Raw genomic sequence first — 17015 nt, forward strand, 5'->3', positions numbered from 1 at the left:
GTTATGCGACTTGAGGTCTCAAGAGAGAGAAGAAAAAAGAAGAGAAGTTGAAAGGTGAAGAGAAAACTTTCATTTTGTGGCAACTTTAACCGCTAATACATTTATTTTATTAACAACGTTAACTTTAAACAAATCGAATGATAATTTTAAATCAATTTTAAAAGATAAAATAATCAAAATGAATATTTAAAAAAATAAAATAAAAAACAAAAAAAACAAAACAAGTAAGATAAAAGATTAAATAGATCATTTGACCTTATAAATTTATAATAATTTTTCTTAATAATTTGTAATCTATAAAGAAAAGTGAGTTAAGAAATAAGGTCTTACTAAAAGAACTAAAAAAAAGATGTATTTATTGTATAGATAACATGAGAACATTAAAAAAATTATCAACATCACAATTCTATAGATTTCAATAAAAGTCTTTCTTTATTTAATTTTTTAATCAGTATTTAAGAAATAAGAAGCGTCACCATGACACGTTCATTCATTTGTTTTATGTATAAAAATTTGGAGCAATTGCCATTTGGCTGTGCTTTTCACTCTTTCTCTCACATCTCCCTATTTCTTTTCTCTCTCATTCGTTTACAAGTCACAACCCACCTTGGATTGTTTTTCTGCGACCAAAGCACGAACTTACACACACAGAGACTCCGACTTGTGTTGTGAAAACCTTTGTGCATTACCCGACGCTTCTTCTTTTCTTGTTTTCGCTCCAAAACCCATTGCTTCAATCACTAATACTCCACTTTCAGATCGGGGTGTGTCTCTCTCCAACACGCACAAAAAAAGGTTCTTCTCTTCTTTTTTCTGACGAAATTTTATTCCTTATACCATACTCTTTCTTTTCCATGGTGTTTTTCTCTTCAAATTTTGAAATTTGATCACTGCATGTGGGAAACGAATACTGGGCTCGTTTGATCTCACACCCTTTTGTTCTTCAGATATTTTTAGGATACTTTTCCTTTTGGTGTTTCAATAGTGATGCTGAATTTGTTGCATGCAAATGGGTTTTCTTTTGAAAGATTTGGTTTTGAATTCTGGGTGTTTTTCTTCATGGTCTTCTGCTTCTGAATTTGTGTGCTTTTCAATTTTTGATTTCCCTGATATTCTAATGCTGATGTTTTAAAGGGCATTTGTGTGTTTGACTTTTGAATATGAGGTTTTGGGTTTTGTTGGAGACTTAATTTAGGTGACTGTGTATTTCAGCCTGCATGCAAGGCATCGATGTTCTAATGACCCTTTTTAAAATAATCTGTAAAGAAATGAAAGATTTGGTTTTGAATTCTGGGTGTTTTTCTTCATGGTCTTCTGCTTCTGAATTTGTGTGCTTTTCAATTTTTGATTTCCCTGATATTCTAATGCTGATGTTTTAAAGGGCATTTGTGTGTTTGACTTTTGAATATGAGGTTTTGGGTTTTGTTGGAGACTTAATTTAGGTGACTGTGTATTTCAGCCTGCATGCAAGGCATCGATGTTCTAATGACCCTTTTTAAAATAATCTGTAAAGAAATGAAAAAAAAGTTGCTTTTATTTGGTCTCTAAGAAGGGTACCTGTAAGGTTTCTCATTTTCATTTGCTTGAATTTATCAGTGCTTCAGTGAATTTTTAGTCTGACATAATCACCAGGTTTTATTTGCTTGCCCTTATAGAATTATCCTCTGTTTCAATTTTCAAGTTCATTTATGAAGTTGATTTAATTTTTGTCTTTAGGTCTTCATTTTTTCTTCATTTTTTTTTCAATTTATTTGGTGCAGTGGATAAAACAGACTAACAATACTGTAACTTTTTTCTTGTTTGCTTGGTCTCATTTTTTTAATGGAAATGAAATGTGCCCTGCTGCTAAATTACAAAATCTCTCATTTTTTTCCTTGGTCTGGTTTGAGTTTTGCATTATATATTGAAAATTATTTTCTTCACAGGAAATTGCAACTTTGCCAACTGCATGTACTTCATGATATGATGTTTGACAAAAAGTTTTGAATTCTTGCTTCCCTGCAATTGACGGTTTCCTTTTGTCCGTTTCAATGCATGTTAGGCATGTAGGTTATTGTGGATCCTAAGATGGTGATTATTAATTCTGTATTAATTAGCTTCTGATTTTCTGGGGCAGGATTTGAAGATTTGGATAAGTTGCTTTCAGTCTTGAAGTACTAAAAAAGTTGAGTGTGAGGTGTGAAGTGAATTTTAACAGTGATAATTGGTAAATGGGGACCCAAACTATGGGGACTCATGGTGGTGGTGGAGACAGTAATGGGAAACAGTCACCACTCCAGCCTCTGGTGCGGCAAAACTCAATGTACAGTCTCACACTTGATGAGGTTCAGAATCAATTGGGCGATTTGGGGAAGCCACTAACTAGTATGAACATTGATGAGCTTCTAAAAAATGTGTGGACCGCTGAGGCAAGTCAGACCATTGGTATGGACAATGAGGGCACAGCACAAGCTAGTCAAGCTTCTCTGCAGCGTCAGGCTAGTCTGTCATTAACCGGTGCACTAAGCAAGAAGACTGTAGATGAGGTTTGGAGAGATATCCAACAAAACAAAATCGTAGGGGAGAAGAAGTTCCAAGACAGACATCCTACTTTGGGAGAAATGACATTGGAGGATTTCTTGGTGAAAGCAGGTGTTGTTGCAGGTGCATCTTCTAATAGAACAAATACCAGTACTATAGCTGGAGTTGATTCAAACGTGGCAGTACCACAGTTTCCTTCACAAGCACAGTGGATACAATATCCACAAGCACAATATCAGCATCCACCACAAAGTTTAATGGGGATGTATATGCCTAGCCAAGGTATGGTACAGCCATTACACATGGGGGCTGGAGCTTCATTAGATGTTTCGTTTGCAGATAATCAGATGGCAATGCCATCGTCTCTGATGGGAACAATGTCAGATACGCAGACTCCTGGAAGAAAAAAGAGCACTTCTGAGGACATGATAGAGAAGACTGTTGAGAGGAGACAGAAAAGGATGATAAAAAATCGGGAATCTGCTGCCCGTTCAAGAGCAAGGAAACAGGTGATCTTTCTTTCTTTATTTTGAGTGACATGTTATCTAAGTCCTTATCCTTTAATTGGTTTTTTCCGTAGTAAAAACCCTAAACCTGAATCATGTTATAAACAGGCATACACAAATGAATTGGAGAATAAAGTCTCGCGCCTGGAAGAGGAAAATGAAAGGCTGAGGAAACGAAAGGTTAGATTCTGCTTTGAAGTTCTAATTTAATTGCCTTAAGTGTGTTTTGCTGTTAATTGAAATTCCTGCATATACCTTCAGTCCCAAGATTGAGTAGTTTCTCCTTTTGCAGAGTATATTTTCAGAATAAGATAGGAGACTAGACAATCTTAGTTTCAATTATTATTTTATGCTTTTTGTAGAGATAGGAAACTCTGCATATTATATTCGTTAAACAAGACCTGAACTAACAAGTATTAAGAAATTATCTTTGACCATGAAATATGTTTTGCTCAATTTCCTTGAGACCATACTTTACTCACAATTTGAAGTGCCATGCAGTTGGTTGATTTGTTTCTTATGTGACTTGGTAATTAAATCAGATATTTGAATGCCAATAACAACTTCTTTGCTGCATGAGTTTCTAGTCTTTAAGTGTATGATTTTGGTAGCTGGCAACTTGTAATTAATCTTCAGAAACTTCTTATTATACAGTATGGTGTGTTGAAAAGGAAATTCAATACACACATGGAAAATTGCTCATTGATTAATTTTTCTGGGAGGAAATATTATTAGACAACAATTCTAAATTAAGGGGAACTGGGGAAGAATGGTTTCTCCTTTGTTTGATACTAGTTTATCTTTGTTTTCTCCTTTGTTTTAATGACGGGGAAAATTTATTTTTCCTTTATCTATTTTCTTTTATTCATTCATTTCCATTCTGTTTTTTAGATGTGCAGATGCATTTCAATCATTTTAAACATGTTTCTTACTCTAGGCCCCTTCCAAAAGATTAAGCATAGAAACATAGTAGATCAGTATAAATACTTTGGTATAACTGTTTAGATATTTTGACTGGCAGGATGATACATTCACACGATTGTTAGATATTTTTATTTCTACATTATCAATCAAGACAAAAGGCACCTCTTTCCTTCCAGCTTTTGCATTATCCTTCTGTTTTAGGATATTTATAGAAATAACTTGTTTCTGTTGACTGTGATGCACCGTGATTTTGCAGCTGTCATTAATCAGTACATTGTGGATTGACTCTATTCTGGCTAACATTATAATAATCTGATTTTTTTTTATATATTTCTGGATTTAGAGTTTGATTAATTTTAATTTATAATTGGTAAATCATGTAATCAAATGAATTTTACTTTTCTGCATATATGTCATCCAAGTCTGGAATATTGAGTGACATGAGAATGTCAGAATCAGTAACCCTGCTTATATTTTACTTTGTCATATAGTGGCTTTTAGGTTGATTGCACTTCTGCTGTGAACAACAAAATTTTTTAGTTATGGCAAATCATTGATCTATCACTGTGGGTTTGTGTCCATTGGATTATGGAATTTGGGGGTTAGTTTGGACTCTCATAATTGATTTTGGTTTATTGGAATGGAATAGGAATGCACTTGGTATAGTGGAATAAAATAGGAATGCACATTGATCAATATCATATCCTAGAAATACTTTGTAAAGATTGTTTTATATTATCGTTATATCACTTTTCTCCTCTTCTTTGTTTTTTTGGGTAAATCCTTTATGGATGGTACCAGAGCTGTGCAAGGGGATATGTCTTTATGATGATTACGATGCTTTTGAATTCTTCAGTGTCAATTTGAGGACATTTTGACATGCCAATGTTTTCACTCTTGTTAATGATAACTGTTTTTGTTTAATTAGACATTTGAACTTTAGTGGTTTTTGACTTTTATCATATACATTAATTTATGGAACAATAAAAGTTTGCCGCTTGAAGGATCAATCACGAGCAAATCTTATGACATGAATGAAATTCAAATATTCAATGAATCATTACAAAAACAGCATTGCTAACATGATGTCTTTTTATCAGGATGTATCCTTCTTGATCTCACTGCTCTAGCTTGGACAGTTATGTAAGATTTTTTCAGGAAAATATTTGAGTCAGGTTTTTAATGTTGTGATAAAGAAACAGAAATGAACTGGTGAAAGTCTCACACAACTCTGATATTTTTTCCTTTCCCTATGAAGATACTACTATTAATCTTTTACAAAATTTGCCTCTCATGCCAATGCCTTGTGATGTTTTAGCTATATAGAGCAGTTACTTGTCACCAAACAAAAATATTACTTTCATGCACTACTGGAGTGCCATATCTTGAACTATGCCTTGGATTTTTTTTTTGCTGCTTCCTCAATAAACTAGGCTTTTTGGGTAGTGAGATGGGCTTTGATTTACTAGCTTTACATTCCTTACTCCTTGTTGCACAATTGAAGTTAATTTAACAAAGATATTGAATTATAATTCCTTCATACAGCTGTACTATACAAAATCTCATTGCATGTATTCAGATTGTGAGCATGATGACTTTTTACTTTTTAAAATCATGGGAACACATTCACTGCTCATTCATTTGTACATGCTTACTTTCTAATTGCTATAATATTAGACTGACTAGTTTATAACTTTTCCTCCTCAACTTGCAGGAGCTAGAGCAGATGTTGTCATGTGCACCCCCTCCTGAACCTAAATATCAACTTCGCCGAATAGCATCAGCTCCATTCTGAGATCTGTACCTAGTTGTAGCGGTTTGTATATTTGAGTATCAGGGAATTCTCCTTGTGGATTACTGTGTGGTTGAATCCAGTATGTCAAGAATAGCTATGTGATGCATTTGCATCCAATGACTTGCTTTTAATTGTTAAGTTCTTTATAACTCCTCTGTGAAGGTTCTTTAGAAAAAAATGTAAAATATTGTAGTTTTACCATTCACAATATAGCCCTTTTAATAATGCCTTGAGGTACTTTTACGATTTGGGGATGACAAAATTGTGGGGTCTTGCCATTTTTCAAGATATGGGAAAATAGGGCCACTGTTTAATATTCACTGCAGAGATGAGCATCATCAATTACTAATTACTAATCATGTGAGATAGAATCATGGGTTCAGTTTATTGTAACTTTTTCTAACTCCTTTCTTTCCATTGAGGAAGAGAATCAGTCAGTTCAATGTTGCGTTTAAAACATGCATTAAATGAGAGATTTAGATGAGGACAAAATTTCATATGCATTCTTAGATACAATTTCATATGCATTTTTGGTATTGTTTTCTAACAAGATTTGAAGTTTCACCTCGGTAATCTGCGGAATAGAAGTTTCTATTAAAGGCCAACATAGATTATTAAGGTGATATTCTAATTTTGATTGAAGAACAACATTAAGGATGTATTTGATTTAGAGGATGAAAATAAAAGAGATTTTTTTTTTAATTAGAGTGTAAAATGTGAGTCTCACAAAAAAGATACAAAATTTTTCTCCAATATTATTTATGTCTTCAAAAACAAACACACCCTAAAAGTATGTGAAATTGTATCTGAGTTTTATCCTTTACATGATTTACTCAAAATAATTTGAATGCAGATATATGCCAAAGAAGAGAAAAGATGTAGCAGCAAAGATGGCTTTGATTTTACAAAGGGTATTGTGCCGGCATTTCTTTTCACGGCAAAAGGTGGCTTTGATTTTACAAGGGGTATCGTACCACACCATCCTTTTTCACCTCAAAGGTGTCTTTTATTTCAGACATCATGAAAGCCCGAACCAGCATTAGCCTTTTACTTTAGGACAAAGATGATGCTCCACAAATTAACAATTATTATTATTTTTTCCTGAAAAAAACAGTAGGGTGGTAAGATGCATACTTTTGTACTGATAAAAAAAAAAGATGCATGCTTTTGTTGTCAGATAAATCTCAATTATAAGAATAATGCTATTAATGTGTAAAACACTACTGAGTTTTGAAAATATTTATTTTATTGTAATTTTTAATTATAATATAATTTATGTAGGGAGAGATCCAAATATTTCAAGATTGATTTTTTTAGAGTTATTCTTCCTTCTCATAATTTATTTTTTTAAGATTTAATGATTTTAGTAAGTAATTAATTTTAATTATTAGATTTTAAGAAAATAAATGATAAGGATGAGAAAAAAGAGTTATTTTTAAAATAAGTGGATTCTTTCTTATTTATGTATTTTAAAAGAATTTATTTATTATAAATTTTAGTTATATAGGAAAACAAACATTTATCTTGTATATTACATAAACTAGAATACTAATTATCAGTATTTTATGAATATGCTTGTGAGAAAAAGGTAAACATGAACAAAATTAAAGTTATCGTTTAGCCAAAATGTGCTAGTTACCCGTAACAAGATGATTCATGAAATGGTGGGAGTAAAGATAATTGAGGTCCATGACAAATATCTTGGGTTACCCACAAATGTGAGTAGGTCTAAGAAAATTATTTTCTCCGAGTCCGAAATAGAATTTGGAATAAAAAAGGAGTGAAAGGTTGGAACGAGAAAACTTTATCCACAGCTTACAAAGATACTTTTAAAGAAAAGGGTGTTGCTAGGTGCACCCTATATTGCTGGTGTACTCAGCATTTTTTGAAAATGTCAAAATTGTTCTTGCGCTTTCTTTGTATTTGTGATGAGTATGCGTGAAGGTGATCTGTAAATCGTACGGATCAAGTTAATCCGTAAGGTTGATACAGATCAAGCTAATCCGTAAGGTTGATACAGATAAAGTTGATCCGTATGTTAATATTAAGTGCATACGGATCAACTTAATCCGTAAGAAATTTACAGATCAAGAATATTTCAATCTTTTTCCCTTAAGTGCTGAGTGCACTAACAATAAAGCTGAGTGCACCTAGCAAAGGAAAATGTTAGGCAAACCACTAATACTGGTTGACCTTCATCACCCTTCAGTTGGAATAAAAAATATTATATTATTTGATAATTTTTAATAAAAATATAAATAATAGTAAAGAAAAGCGAGTGACAGTTCCAAAAATTAAATTAAATGAAAAGAGGGTAAAAGGGGAAAAGTTCCAAATATCCCTAAATTGTTTTCTCCTGCTTGCCTCCTTTCTTGTTCTTCTCCCGCTTCTCTCATCTCTCCGACATCTCGATAGTACCAGTGTGAAGGTCATTTGTGACGCATGCCTCCTCTTCCGCTTCTCCGTTATATCCTTTGCATTGGCGTAGAGGTGATTTGTGATGAGGCTCGCACTTGCTTTGCTTTTCCCATCTCTCTGACATCTCGTTAGCACCAGTGTGGAGGTCATTTATGATGAGGTATGTGCTTGCCCCATCTAGAGTTCCAAAAATCCTCAAAACTAATCAACAAAATTTTGTTCCTAAAAAAATATTTAAAATATACTTATTTTTGTTCCATACCTGTTTACCCCAGAAAGTGCCATCTTCATATTCATAATTAGTAACTTGGGTTACTGCCTTAATAAAGTTGGAAGGAGTGATATCATTAGCAGAATATGCACTCCCTCCCAAAGCTTGAGTTGCCTTAGAGAGGCTTGGTGGGTGAATGATTGAGTAACAAGCTCACACCACACAATCCTTTGATTCCTTTATCAAGGGGCACTTCATTGTTATTATATCTAAAGCATTAAACAAGTGTCACGCATTCATGCTTTATAATTTGGAATTTATGTGTTCAGTTTTTCATTGAGTTTCATAGAAGATGGAGAAACTAGCTGATAATGGTGTTAATAGAACTCAACTAGTTATGTTAGGTTCACCAACATATCAAATGAAAGACCTCAATTTATATATGCTTTTGATATATCTTGATTGATCTGTGATGATTATATGCTTGTCATCTATATGAACTTAATAATCTTGTCAATTTGGACAGGAAAATGTTTTGATTTGTTCTATAATTTTGGTGTTGCAAGCAAGAATAAAGGTGCACAAAATCCTTCAAGTGTACCTGTAAGCAATTTGTGAATCCTTCAATTTTTTCTTTAAAAGTTTATTATTATTATTATATTGGTACTTCTAATAGAAGTCACTTTCATAATGATGCTTATTTGAAGATTAATTCCCCTCTACCAAGGGGTGGACTGTAGGGCTTCTATGCTAACTGTTTTTTTGTTATAATTGTTTTGGAGTTTTAATTCTTTACTTGGTTTGAGGTTAGCAATTATAATATTTTGTCAACCATTTGTGAAGATATTTTAACAATGGAAAATAGATAACATTCATTAAGATACATTTCAAAAGAATTGTAGTTTACTTTCCTGTTTAATCTTCTATTATTATAGTTTCCCATATTTTTCTTTCCAACATTTTCTTGCAGTAAAAATATCTAGATTGAAACATTTTATTTTGAAATCTTTCTCTCCATTTCGTGATATGATTATGTAGGTGATGCATCCCTTAAACATTCTAGAACTGGTTCGGTTGAGCATCATTACTCAACATCAATCACTTCAAATGAGTCAACCTTTGTTGAAATTGTCCATCCAAAAGGTCCAATTGTTACATTTGTAATTAAGAATAATTTGACCCATTGTTATAGAATGATGTCATCTATACTATCTGGTACAAAAAGTACAAGTGATTTGATGAACAAAGTGTAGAATGTTGTGTAGGATTCCATAGATTTTTCGATACAGAAACAATTATTGGCTGGAAATTGGATAATCAATGAGGGAGAGAAAAAAATGCTTCAATGGACATATTAAGGACATATATGATAAAGAATTAAAGATAATAATTCCTTGAGTTTTTGTTTTAAAATCAGGTCCTTCCAGAATAGAATCTAGCAAAATCATAGACTTACTTAATTGTGTATAATGAATATAACAATAGAAATATCCATCAGGAAAGGTTGTTCCTTATCAATATGGAAGGTATACTGTCGATGACTCAATTATTTGAAGGCTAGTTGCTTATTGATATGGTCAAACTTCCAACTTGCATAATTTTCTTTGTTTCGTATTGAATTATATGTCTACTTGTAAACTTGTATTTTAGTAGCTTACCCTAACTGTCCAAGATAAATGAAGATAAACATTTGGGCACTTATGTATTCCATCAATTCATTTCTTTTTCACTTTTGTAAATCATACGAATGAAATACTATTGAAGCTATGTAATTAATAAGTATTTATTATGAGAAGCTTTCCAAATATGAAAGTTCTCCATTAGCAGTTGCTACTACAACTGAATCAATTGTTAAAGCTATAGAAACTAAAAATAGTACCATTGTGAAACCTTTTGAAAGGGAACCTGAATTTCTTACTGCTATAACTGCAGGGTCTCAAGTCCTTGAGGAGTCATAGAAAGATGTAGACAAGATGCTATGAATTGTGGTTCAACTTGCTTTTGAAAATGGTAAAGCTTAGAATAACATTTTTTGCTTGTATGAAGTGATTCCTTTCTTGTACTAAAAAACAAGAAACAACTTAGTTTCTTTCAAATCTTCACACCTTTTGATTCCTTCTTAGGTTCCTTTTGTACTAAAAAATAAGAAACAACTTAATATTCTTTTTCATTCCATCATATGGTGTGCCTAAATTTAAAACAATAGTAAGAGTTAACATGTTCATTATACACTTATCATATACTACTTAGGATCATCAATTTTTGTAGTTTCTAATAAAATTTTGGATGTAAAATGAAATATAATAGATTGTAACAACTTAAGTTACTAATATAACCTTAACTTTTATGCACAACTAACTAGTAAATGTAGCTTGCATGATTTCCTTGGTAAAAGTAAAATTATTCCCTTAGATGACATGTTACATACTTTACTCGTACAAGTTTAGTCTTTCAATCACGAGCTAAAGAAAATCTTGTTCACATGTGACTTTTGAGTAATATTAGAAGGGTTAGAGTTAATCACAAATGGTAAAAGGTTAACCAAACATTTATGATAAACTTAACCATTTTATTCATATCATGAATACAAATTTTCATCGTATGGTATGCCTAAATTTAAAACAATAATAAGAGTTAACATGCGCATTATACACTTATCAAATCATTTAGAATCACCATTTTTTGTAGTTTCTAATAAAATTTTAAATATAAAATGAAATCTAATCGAATGTAACCACTTAAGTTACTAATGTAACCTTAACTTTGTACATAACTAACTAGTAAATTTAGCTCTCGTGATCCCTATATGATAGAAATTGAATTATTCTCATATGACATGACACTTGTTTTCTTCAAATAAGTTTGATCCTTGATGCATAAGACAAACAAATTGTTGTTCACATGTGACTTCTGGATAATAATATTAGAAAGGATAACATGTATTTATTATAGACTTAACCACCTTATTCATATCACAAATACAAATTTTCATCATATGATGTGCCTAAATTTAAAACAATTACAAGAGTTAACATGTGCATTATACATTTATCAAATCATTTAGAATAATAATTTTTGTAGTTTCTAATAAAAGTTTAGATGTAAAATGAAATTCTATCCTTTGTATCCACTTAAGTTATTGAAGTAACCTTAACTTTGGACATAAATAACCAGTAAAAGTAGCTCTCATGATTTCCTTGGTACAAGTAAAATTCTTCCCTAAGATGACATGACACACACTTTTATCAAACAAGTTTAGTGTTTCAGGCGTGAGCTAAAGAAATTCATGTTCACATGTGACTTTTGAGTAATAATATTATATATGTTAGAATTAACTACAAATGATAAGATGTTAACAATTATTTATGATAGACTTAATAACCTCATTCATAGCACGAATACAAATTTTCATATGTTGTATCTAAATTTAAAATAATTACAAGAGTTACCAAGTATATTATACACTTATCAAATCATTTAGGATGATCATTTTTTATAGTTTTTAGTGAAAGTTTGGATGTAAAATGAAATTCAATTGAATGTAATCACTTAAGTTACTAAAATAACATTAACTTTGGGCATAGGCCTTAACTTTTGGCATAATTGTCTTGTGAAAATTTGGATATAAAACAAAATCCTATAGAATGTAACAATTTAAGTTAGTAAAGTAACCTTTAACTTTTGACATAACTAATCAGTTAAAGTTTGGATGTAGAATAAAATCCAATCAAATGTAACTACTTAAGTTACTAAAGTAACCTTAATTTTAAACATAACTAGTGAAAGTTTGGATGTTAAATGAAATCTAATCGAATGTAATCACTTAAGTTATTAAAGTAACCTTAATTTTTGGCACAACTAACCAGTGAAAGTTTGGATGTAAAATAAAATCCAATCAAATGTAACTACTTAAGTTACTAAAGTAACCTTAACTTTAGGCATAACTAATCAATGAAAGTAGCTCTTGTGTTCCCTGTATGATAGATGTTGAATTATTCTGAAAATACATGATACATGCCTTCCTCATATATAAGTTCAGTCCTTATCCATCAAACAAACAAATTCTTGTTCGCATGTGACTTGACTAATTATATTAGAAAGATTTGAATTAACCACCAATAAGAAAGGGTTAACCATTGTTTATTATAGACTTAACCACCTTATTCATACCACCCAATATATTATAGATTTATCAAATCATCTAGGATGATCATTTTTTGTAGTTTTTAGTGAAAGTTTGAATGTAATACGAAGTCCAATCGAATGTAATCACTTAATTTATTAAAACAACTTTAACTTTGCGCATAACTAACTAGTGAAAGTTTGGATGTAAAATGAAATCCAACCGAATGTAACCACTTAAGATACTAATGTAACCTTAACTTTGTGCATAATTAACAAGTAAATATAGTTTTCATGATTCTCTTTGTGTATGTAGAATTATTCCCTCAAATGACATGATACAAGTTTTGCTCATGCAAGTTCAATCTTTTAGGCATGACCCAAAGAAAATCATGTCTCATTTGATTTTTGATGTGATTTTTGAGTAATAATATTATAAAGGATAGAGTTAACGACAAATATTAAAAGGTTAACCATTATTTATGATAGACTTAACCATCTTATTCATAGCATGAATACAAATTTTAATCATATGACATGTCTAAATTTAGAACAATAGTAAAAATTAACATGTGTAATTATACACTTATCAAATCATTTAGGATCATCACTTTTTGTAGTTTCTAATAAAAGTTTAAATGCAAAATGAAATCCAATTAAATGTAACTATTTAATTTACTAAAGTAAAAGTAACCCTAATTTTGCGCATAACTAACCAATAAATGTAACTTTTCTAATTTCCTTGGTAAACTAAAATTTACTTATAGAAAAATCATGTGTGATTTCCTCAACTAACATGACACAAGTTTATAACATGAAGTAATTATATATAAAGTATTCTAATAGATACATAATACAAATTTTGTAACAACTTCTTAGAATGGAAATAGACTTGTCTTAAGCACTCAAGATAGCAAAAATTTAATTAGCAACAAGGCTACTACGCTTGAATATTGTTGGTTTCCCATAGAAATCAAATTTTGCAACATTTCTTTATGTCTCTTTTGGTATAGAAATTCCTTGTATTTAAACGTGAAATTCAGATAATGCGTATGGTTCTCATTGGATAATATCAAGCAAATAATACTAAACTCAACCATGATGTGAACAAATCTCCATCCATCATAAAGAACAATGCAATAGTATACATATAATCATATACATAATACATATGCATAATTTACAATTTATTCATTGGTTTTTTTATAATATCATTCAAACAATAACTCACTAGGCAGTGAAAGTAAAGAGATCAAAACACACCAATCTTTAAACAAAAAAAGGATTTTGTATTGCCCTAAAAAATAAAGAGTAAGCAAGAAATAGCTTGATTTCACATTATTAGTATAATTTTGTTTAGATGCTTCTTTGCATACCCTTCAAAATCTAATTTAGAGAGAGAATTTAATTAATTTGTGAAGCCGGAGTAAAACAAGCACTGTTTGTTTGCTTCATAAGTGTGAAGATGAATCTTCATCTATCTTATATATGAAAAACAAAATATCCGGAAGGAATTTTTTTTAGTCAATATTGTGCACAATTACCACAGTCAATTCTGTATATGTCAATCTCAGAAAATGATGGTTAACTAATTAATATGTTTAATTAACAATTTTATATGAAAAGTTAACAACATATGTATAAAACTAAAATTTAAGCTACATATGAACCTAAAACATTAATAGCCTAGAAATTTCTAGGCTATTAATGTTTCTGTTTATGTATTTTTTTGCACCGCTTGCACTACAACGGAAACAGGTTTTCAATGTGGATTTTGTACACAATTATATAACAGAACCATGATTTTGTGGGAAATACATTTTCAAAAAACAAAATTCACTACTTGGGTGGGGCCAATAGCAATGATATTGGTCCCATTATCAATTCCCAAGTTTTTATACATGATTATCTATGGTTGCCAGGGAATGTAAAATGTAAAGTTGTACATTTTCGTTGTGTTGGGGACACGTGGTTGATAGGGAATGTAAAATGTAAAATGTAAAGTTGTAACCCCACACAATACTTTTCTACATGATTCAAAGGTGGACAAATTGATAAAGGAGTATCAAAATGTGTGGGATAAAGAGCTAGTTTCTCATATATTTTTTCCTTAGCCAAGTGGCAAATATAATCTCAATGCCTCTGAATATGTTTGGAGAAAAATATAGGCTCAGATGGATATGGTCTCGAAATGAACCATTCTCAATTGAGTCTCTTTTATTTTTCTATGTTGTAATATTTGGTTCTAGTATTGTAGAGGAGGCATTTCACTCTAATTTGTACCATTTTCTGTTGAACATGTTCGTGAATTATGACTAGACTAATGATCTCCTTGGCTTGAATCAAAATACCTTACTTGATTTTGACTTATACAGTAATGCTTGACAAATGAAACAATTAGGTAGTTAATTTAGGCCATGGGCCATGGGCCTATGTGGCAAGCTCAAAAGAAGTTCAGAATATATAGAAATCATTTAGCTAAATTTTATAAAAATAGTTTATAATCTTTTTATAAATTTTTTAACTGATTTTTAATAAATTTTGCACTCAAATTTATAAATAAAGTTTCATATAATAAACACCAATAAACTGAGAACTTAATTACTATTTTTTTAAATGCATTAAGGCAACTCAAAGTCCAAACAATGGTCAACAAATTACGGGTGTAACACCCTAGGCAAATGCACCTCATAATAAGAGAGATCTAAAGATGGTGTAAGTATGAAACTTCACAATTAAGGATATCTGAGGAATTAATTAGTATTACCTATACTAACGACATGAATATATTTTTCGGTAACCCATCACTTAAGAACTCTATAGTCAAGCATGGTTAGCTTAAAGTAATTATGGGATGGGTGACCTTCTGAGAAGTTTTTTAGTAAGTGTGGGCAAAACATACCAAAAAGTCTTGTATTGATTTATGGGAACAACCAACAATCCTAAAAGCAACCAGACATTATGTGTGAGTAGGTTTGTGGGTATCAGAGCATACCTCTCTCAAAGTATGATGTGGTTCGAAGACTAACCAAATAAAAATTGATAGGCGTGTAAGACCCTCGGTGAATTCACACTGGAATGAAATAGATCTAGAAGCTTTACAAGTATGAGATTGTACAAATGAGGATAACTTAAAAGAATTAATTAGTACTACCAATACTAATAAAATACATATACTTTTTAGTATCCCAACACTTAAGAATTTTACAGTTAAACATGTTTGACTTGAAACAATTATGGGATGAGTGACCTTCTAAAATGTTTTTCAGGAAGTGCGTGAGTGAGGATAAAACACTATGAAAAGTCTCGTGTTGGTTTACGGGGACAATCAACAATCCTGAGACCAATTAGACATTACGAGAAAATTGGTTGTTGATGTGTCAGAAAAAACTACCTACTGATGGTTTTGATTGGTGGAGTGTTATTGTCAATTCCATAGCAAGTGCGCCAATTTGTTCAAGTAATTAAAATGGTAAGTCCGAGTGTTGAGTCCACAGGGACTTTGACTATACTCGAAGTTTGTATATTTCTAATTTAAAGCAAATAATGAACTAAATTTGATATTTGTTAAGCAATGATTCATAAATATAAATTCAAAGTAAATTAAAATATGAAGCAAGGCATGCACAAGAGAGAGAACACAAACACTCAGAGAGGTGAGTTATCGGTTAATGCAGAGGTTCATGACGTGTTGGGTGCTTGGCCTACGGAAACTACTCTTGATGCAATGTTAGAGATTTTTCACCATTTAATGTTATTCCAATTATTTCATTTATTAACTAACCTACCCTAACCATGATCCCTCATGTGAAAGAGTCTAAATTACCTAATTTCACTCCTAATCCCTTAAGAGCTACATCAAATAATTTGCTTTAAGAATAAAGACGCATAATTAAGGCTAAATAACATCATTCTATCCTTAGACATGAATTACTTAGATGTTATTTTCGAGTTCTTAGGGTGCAAGCATTTCCCATTGAGTAAACCTTATAACATACATGTGAATGAGTGACCAAACCATAAACAAGGCAATAAACTCAGAAAAGAAGCAATAATATTGAAATAACATTAAATGGATAAAGAGAATCATTACATCATGAGTGTTTGGTTGCTGAACTCCCAACAATGGGTGGTTTAACCTCTCATTATCATGAGAGGCTTACAAATACAAAAAGGAAGCAAGATGAATGGAAAAGAATAAAGAAAAGGGAGGAATGGGTCCCCAAGTGAGTGGGCTTCCTCTCTTCTCTTCTCTCCTACCCTAGCTTTGTTCTATCTAAATCTTCCTTCTTTGCACAATGCTACCCTCTTTTTATCTTCAAAATGCAGCATAATCATGTTTTTTGACATTACCTATGCACTAAGCCTACATATGTGCACTGAGCGCACATGCAAAGTCCAGCTGACTTAAGTCACCCACTAAGTCGCTAGAAGCGCGCTTAGCGCACTTACACGTGACAATTGGCTTCCAAGTTGGCTTCTCGCATTGAGCGGGTGTTGTCGCACTGAGTGTGCTACT

At 31.6% G+C, this 17015-nt stretch overlaps 1 protein-coding gene and 1 long non-coding RNA gene across 4 annotated transcripts; both read left to right on the plus strand.

The window, feature by feature from the left end:
- The first annotated feature begins 509 nt into the window (after positions 1 to 509).
- Positions 510 to 6101, plus strand: LOC114422560 (ABSCISIC ACID-INSENSITIVE 5-like protein 2). 3 transcript variants are annotated; one of them, XM_028388981.1, is made up of 5 exons: positions 510 to 795; positions 2117 to 3029; positions 3135 to 3206; positions 5051 to 5093; positions 5665 to 6101. In XM_028388981.1, exons 2-4 carry the CDS (start codon positions 2211 to 2213, stop codon positions 5078 to 5080), a joined length of 921 nt encoding a protein of 306 aa, XP_028244782.1. In that variant the 5' UTR covers positions 510 to 795; positions 2117 to 2210; the 3' UTR covers positions 5081 to 5093; positions 5665 to 6101. The 3 variants fall into 3 exon arrangements, with proteins under 3 accessions (XP_028244782.1, XP_028244783.1, XP_028244781.1); XM_028388982.1 differs by lacking the exon at positions 5051 to 5093 and having other exon boundaries at positions 512 to 795; positions 2117 to 2802; positions 2905 to 3029; XM_028388980.1 differs by lacking the exon at positions 5051 to 5093 and having other exon boundaries at positions 512 to 794; positions 2115 to 3029.
- A 1961-nt stretch (positions 6102 to 8062) lies between these two features.
- LOC114424398 lies at positions 8063 to 10598 on the plus strand. The gene is made up of 3 exons (XR_003668984.1): positions 8063 to 8323; positions 8901 to 8977; positions 10307 to 10598. It is a non-coding gene; the product is annotated as an uncharacterized LOC114424398 (long non-coding RNA).
- Positions 10599 to 17015: the final 6417 nt, after the last annotated feature.

The sequence above is a fragment of the Glycine soja genome, chromosome 8 (genome assembly GCF_004193775.1).
Source record: "Glycine soja cultivar W05 chromosome 8, ASM419377v2, whole genome shotgun sequence".
NCBI classification, from domain to species: domain Eukaryota; kingdom Viridiplantae; phylum Streptophyta; class Magnoliopsida; order Fabales; family Fabaceae; genus Glycine; species Glycine soja.

Bases quoted from the DNA above. Each gene is read 5' to 3' on its own strand.
- LOC114422560 (XM_028388980.1), top strand. From the start codon at position 2,211: ATGGGGACCCAAACTATGGGGACTCATGGTGGTGGTGGAGACAGTAAT. The intron at 3,030-3,134 runs GTGATCTTTCTT...TGTTATAAACAG, and splicing joins GTTCAAGAGCAAGGAAACAG to GCATACACAAATGAATTGGA. The intron at 3,207-5,664 runs GTTAGATTCTGC...CTCAACTTGCAG, and splicing joins AAAGGCTGAGGAAACGAAAG to GAGCTAGAGCAGATGTTGTC.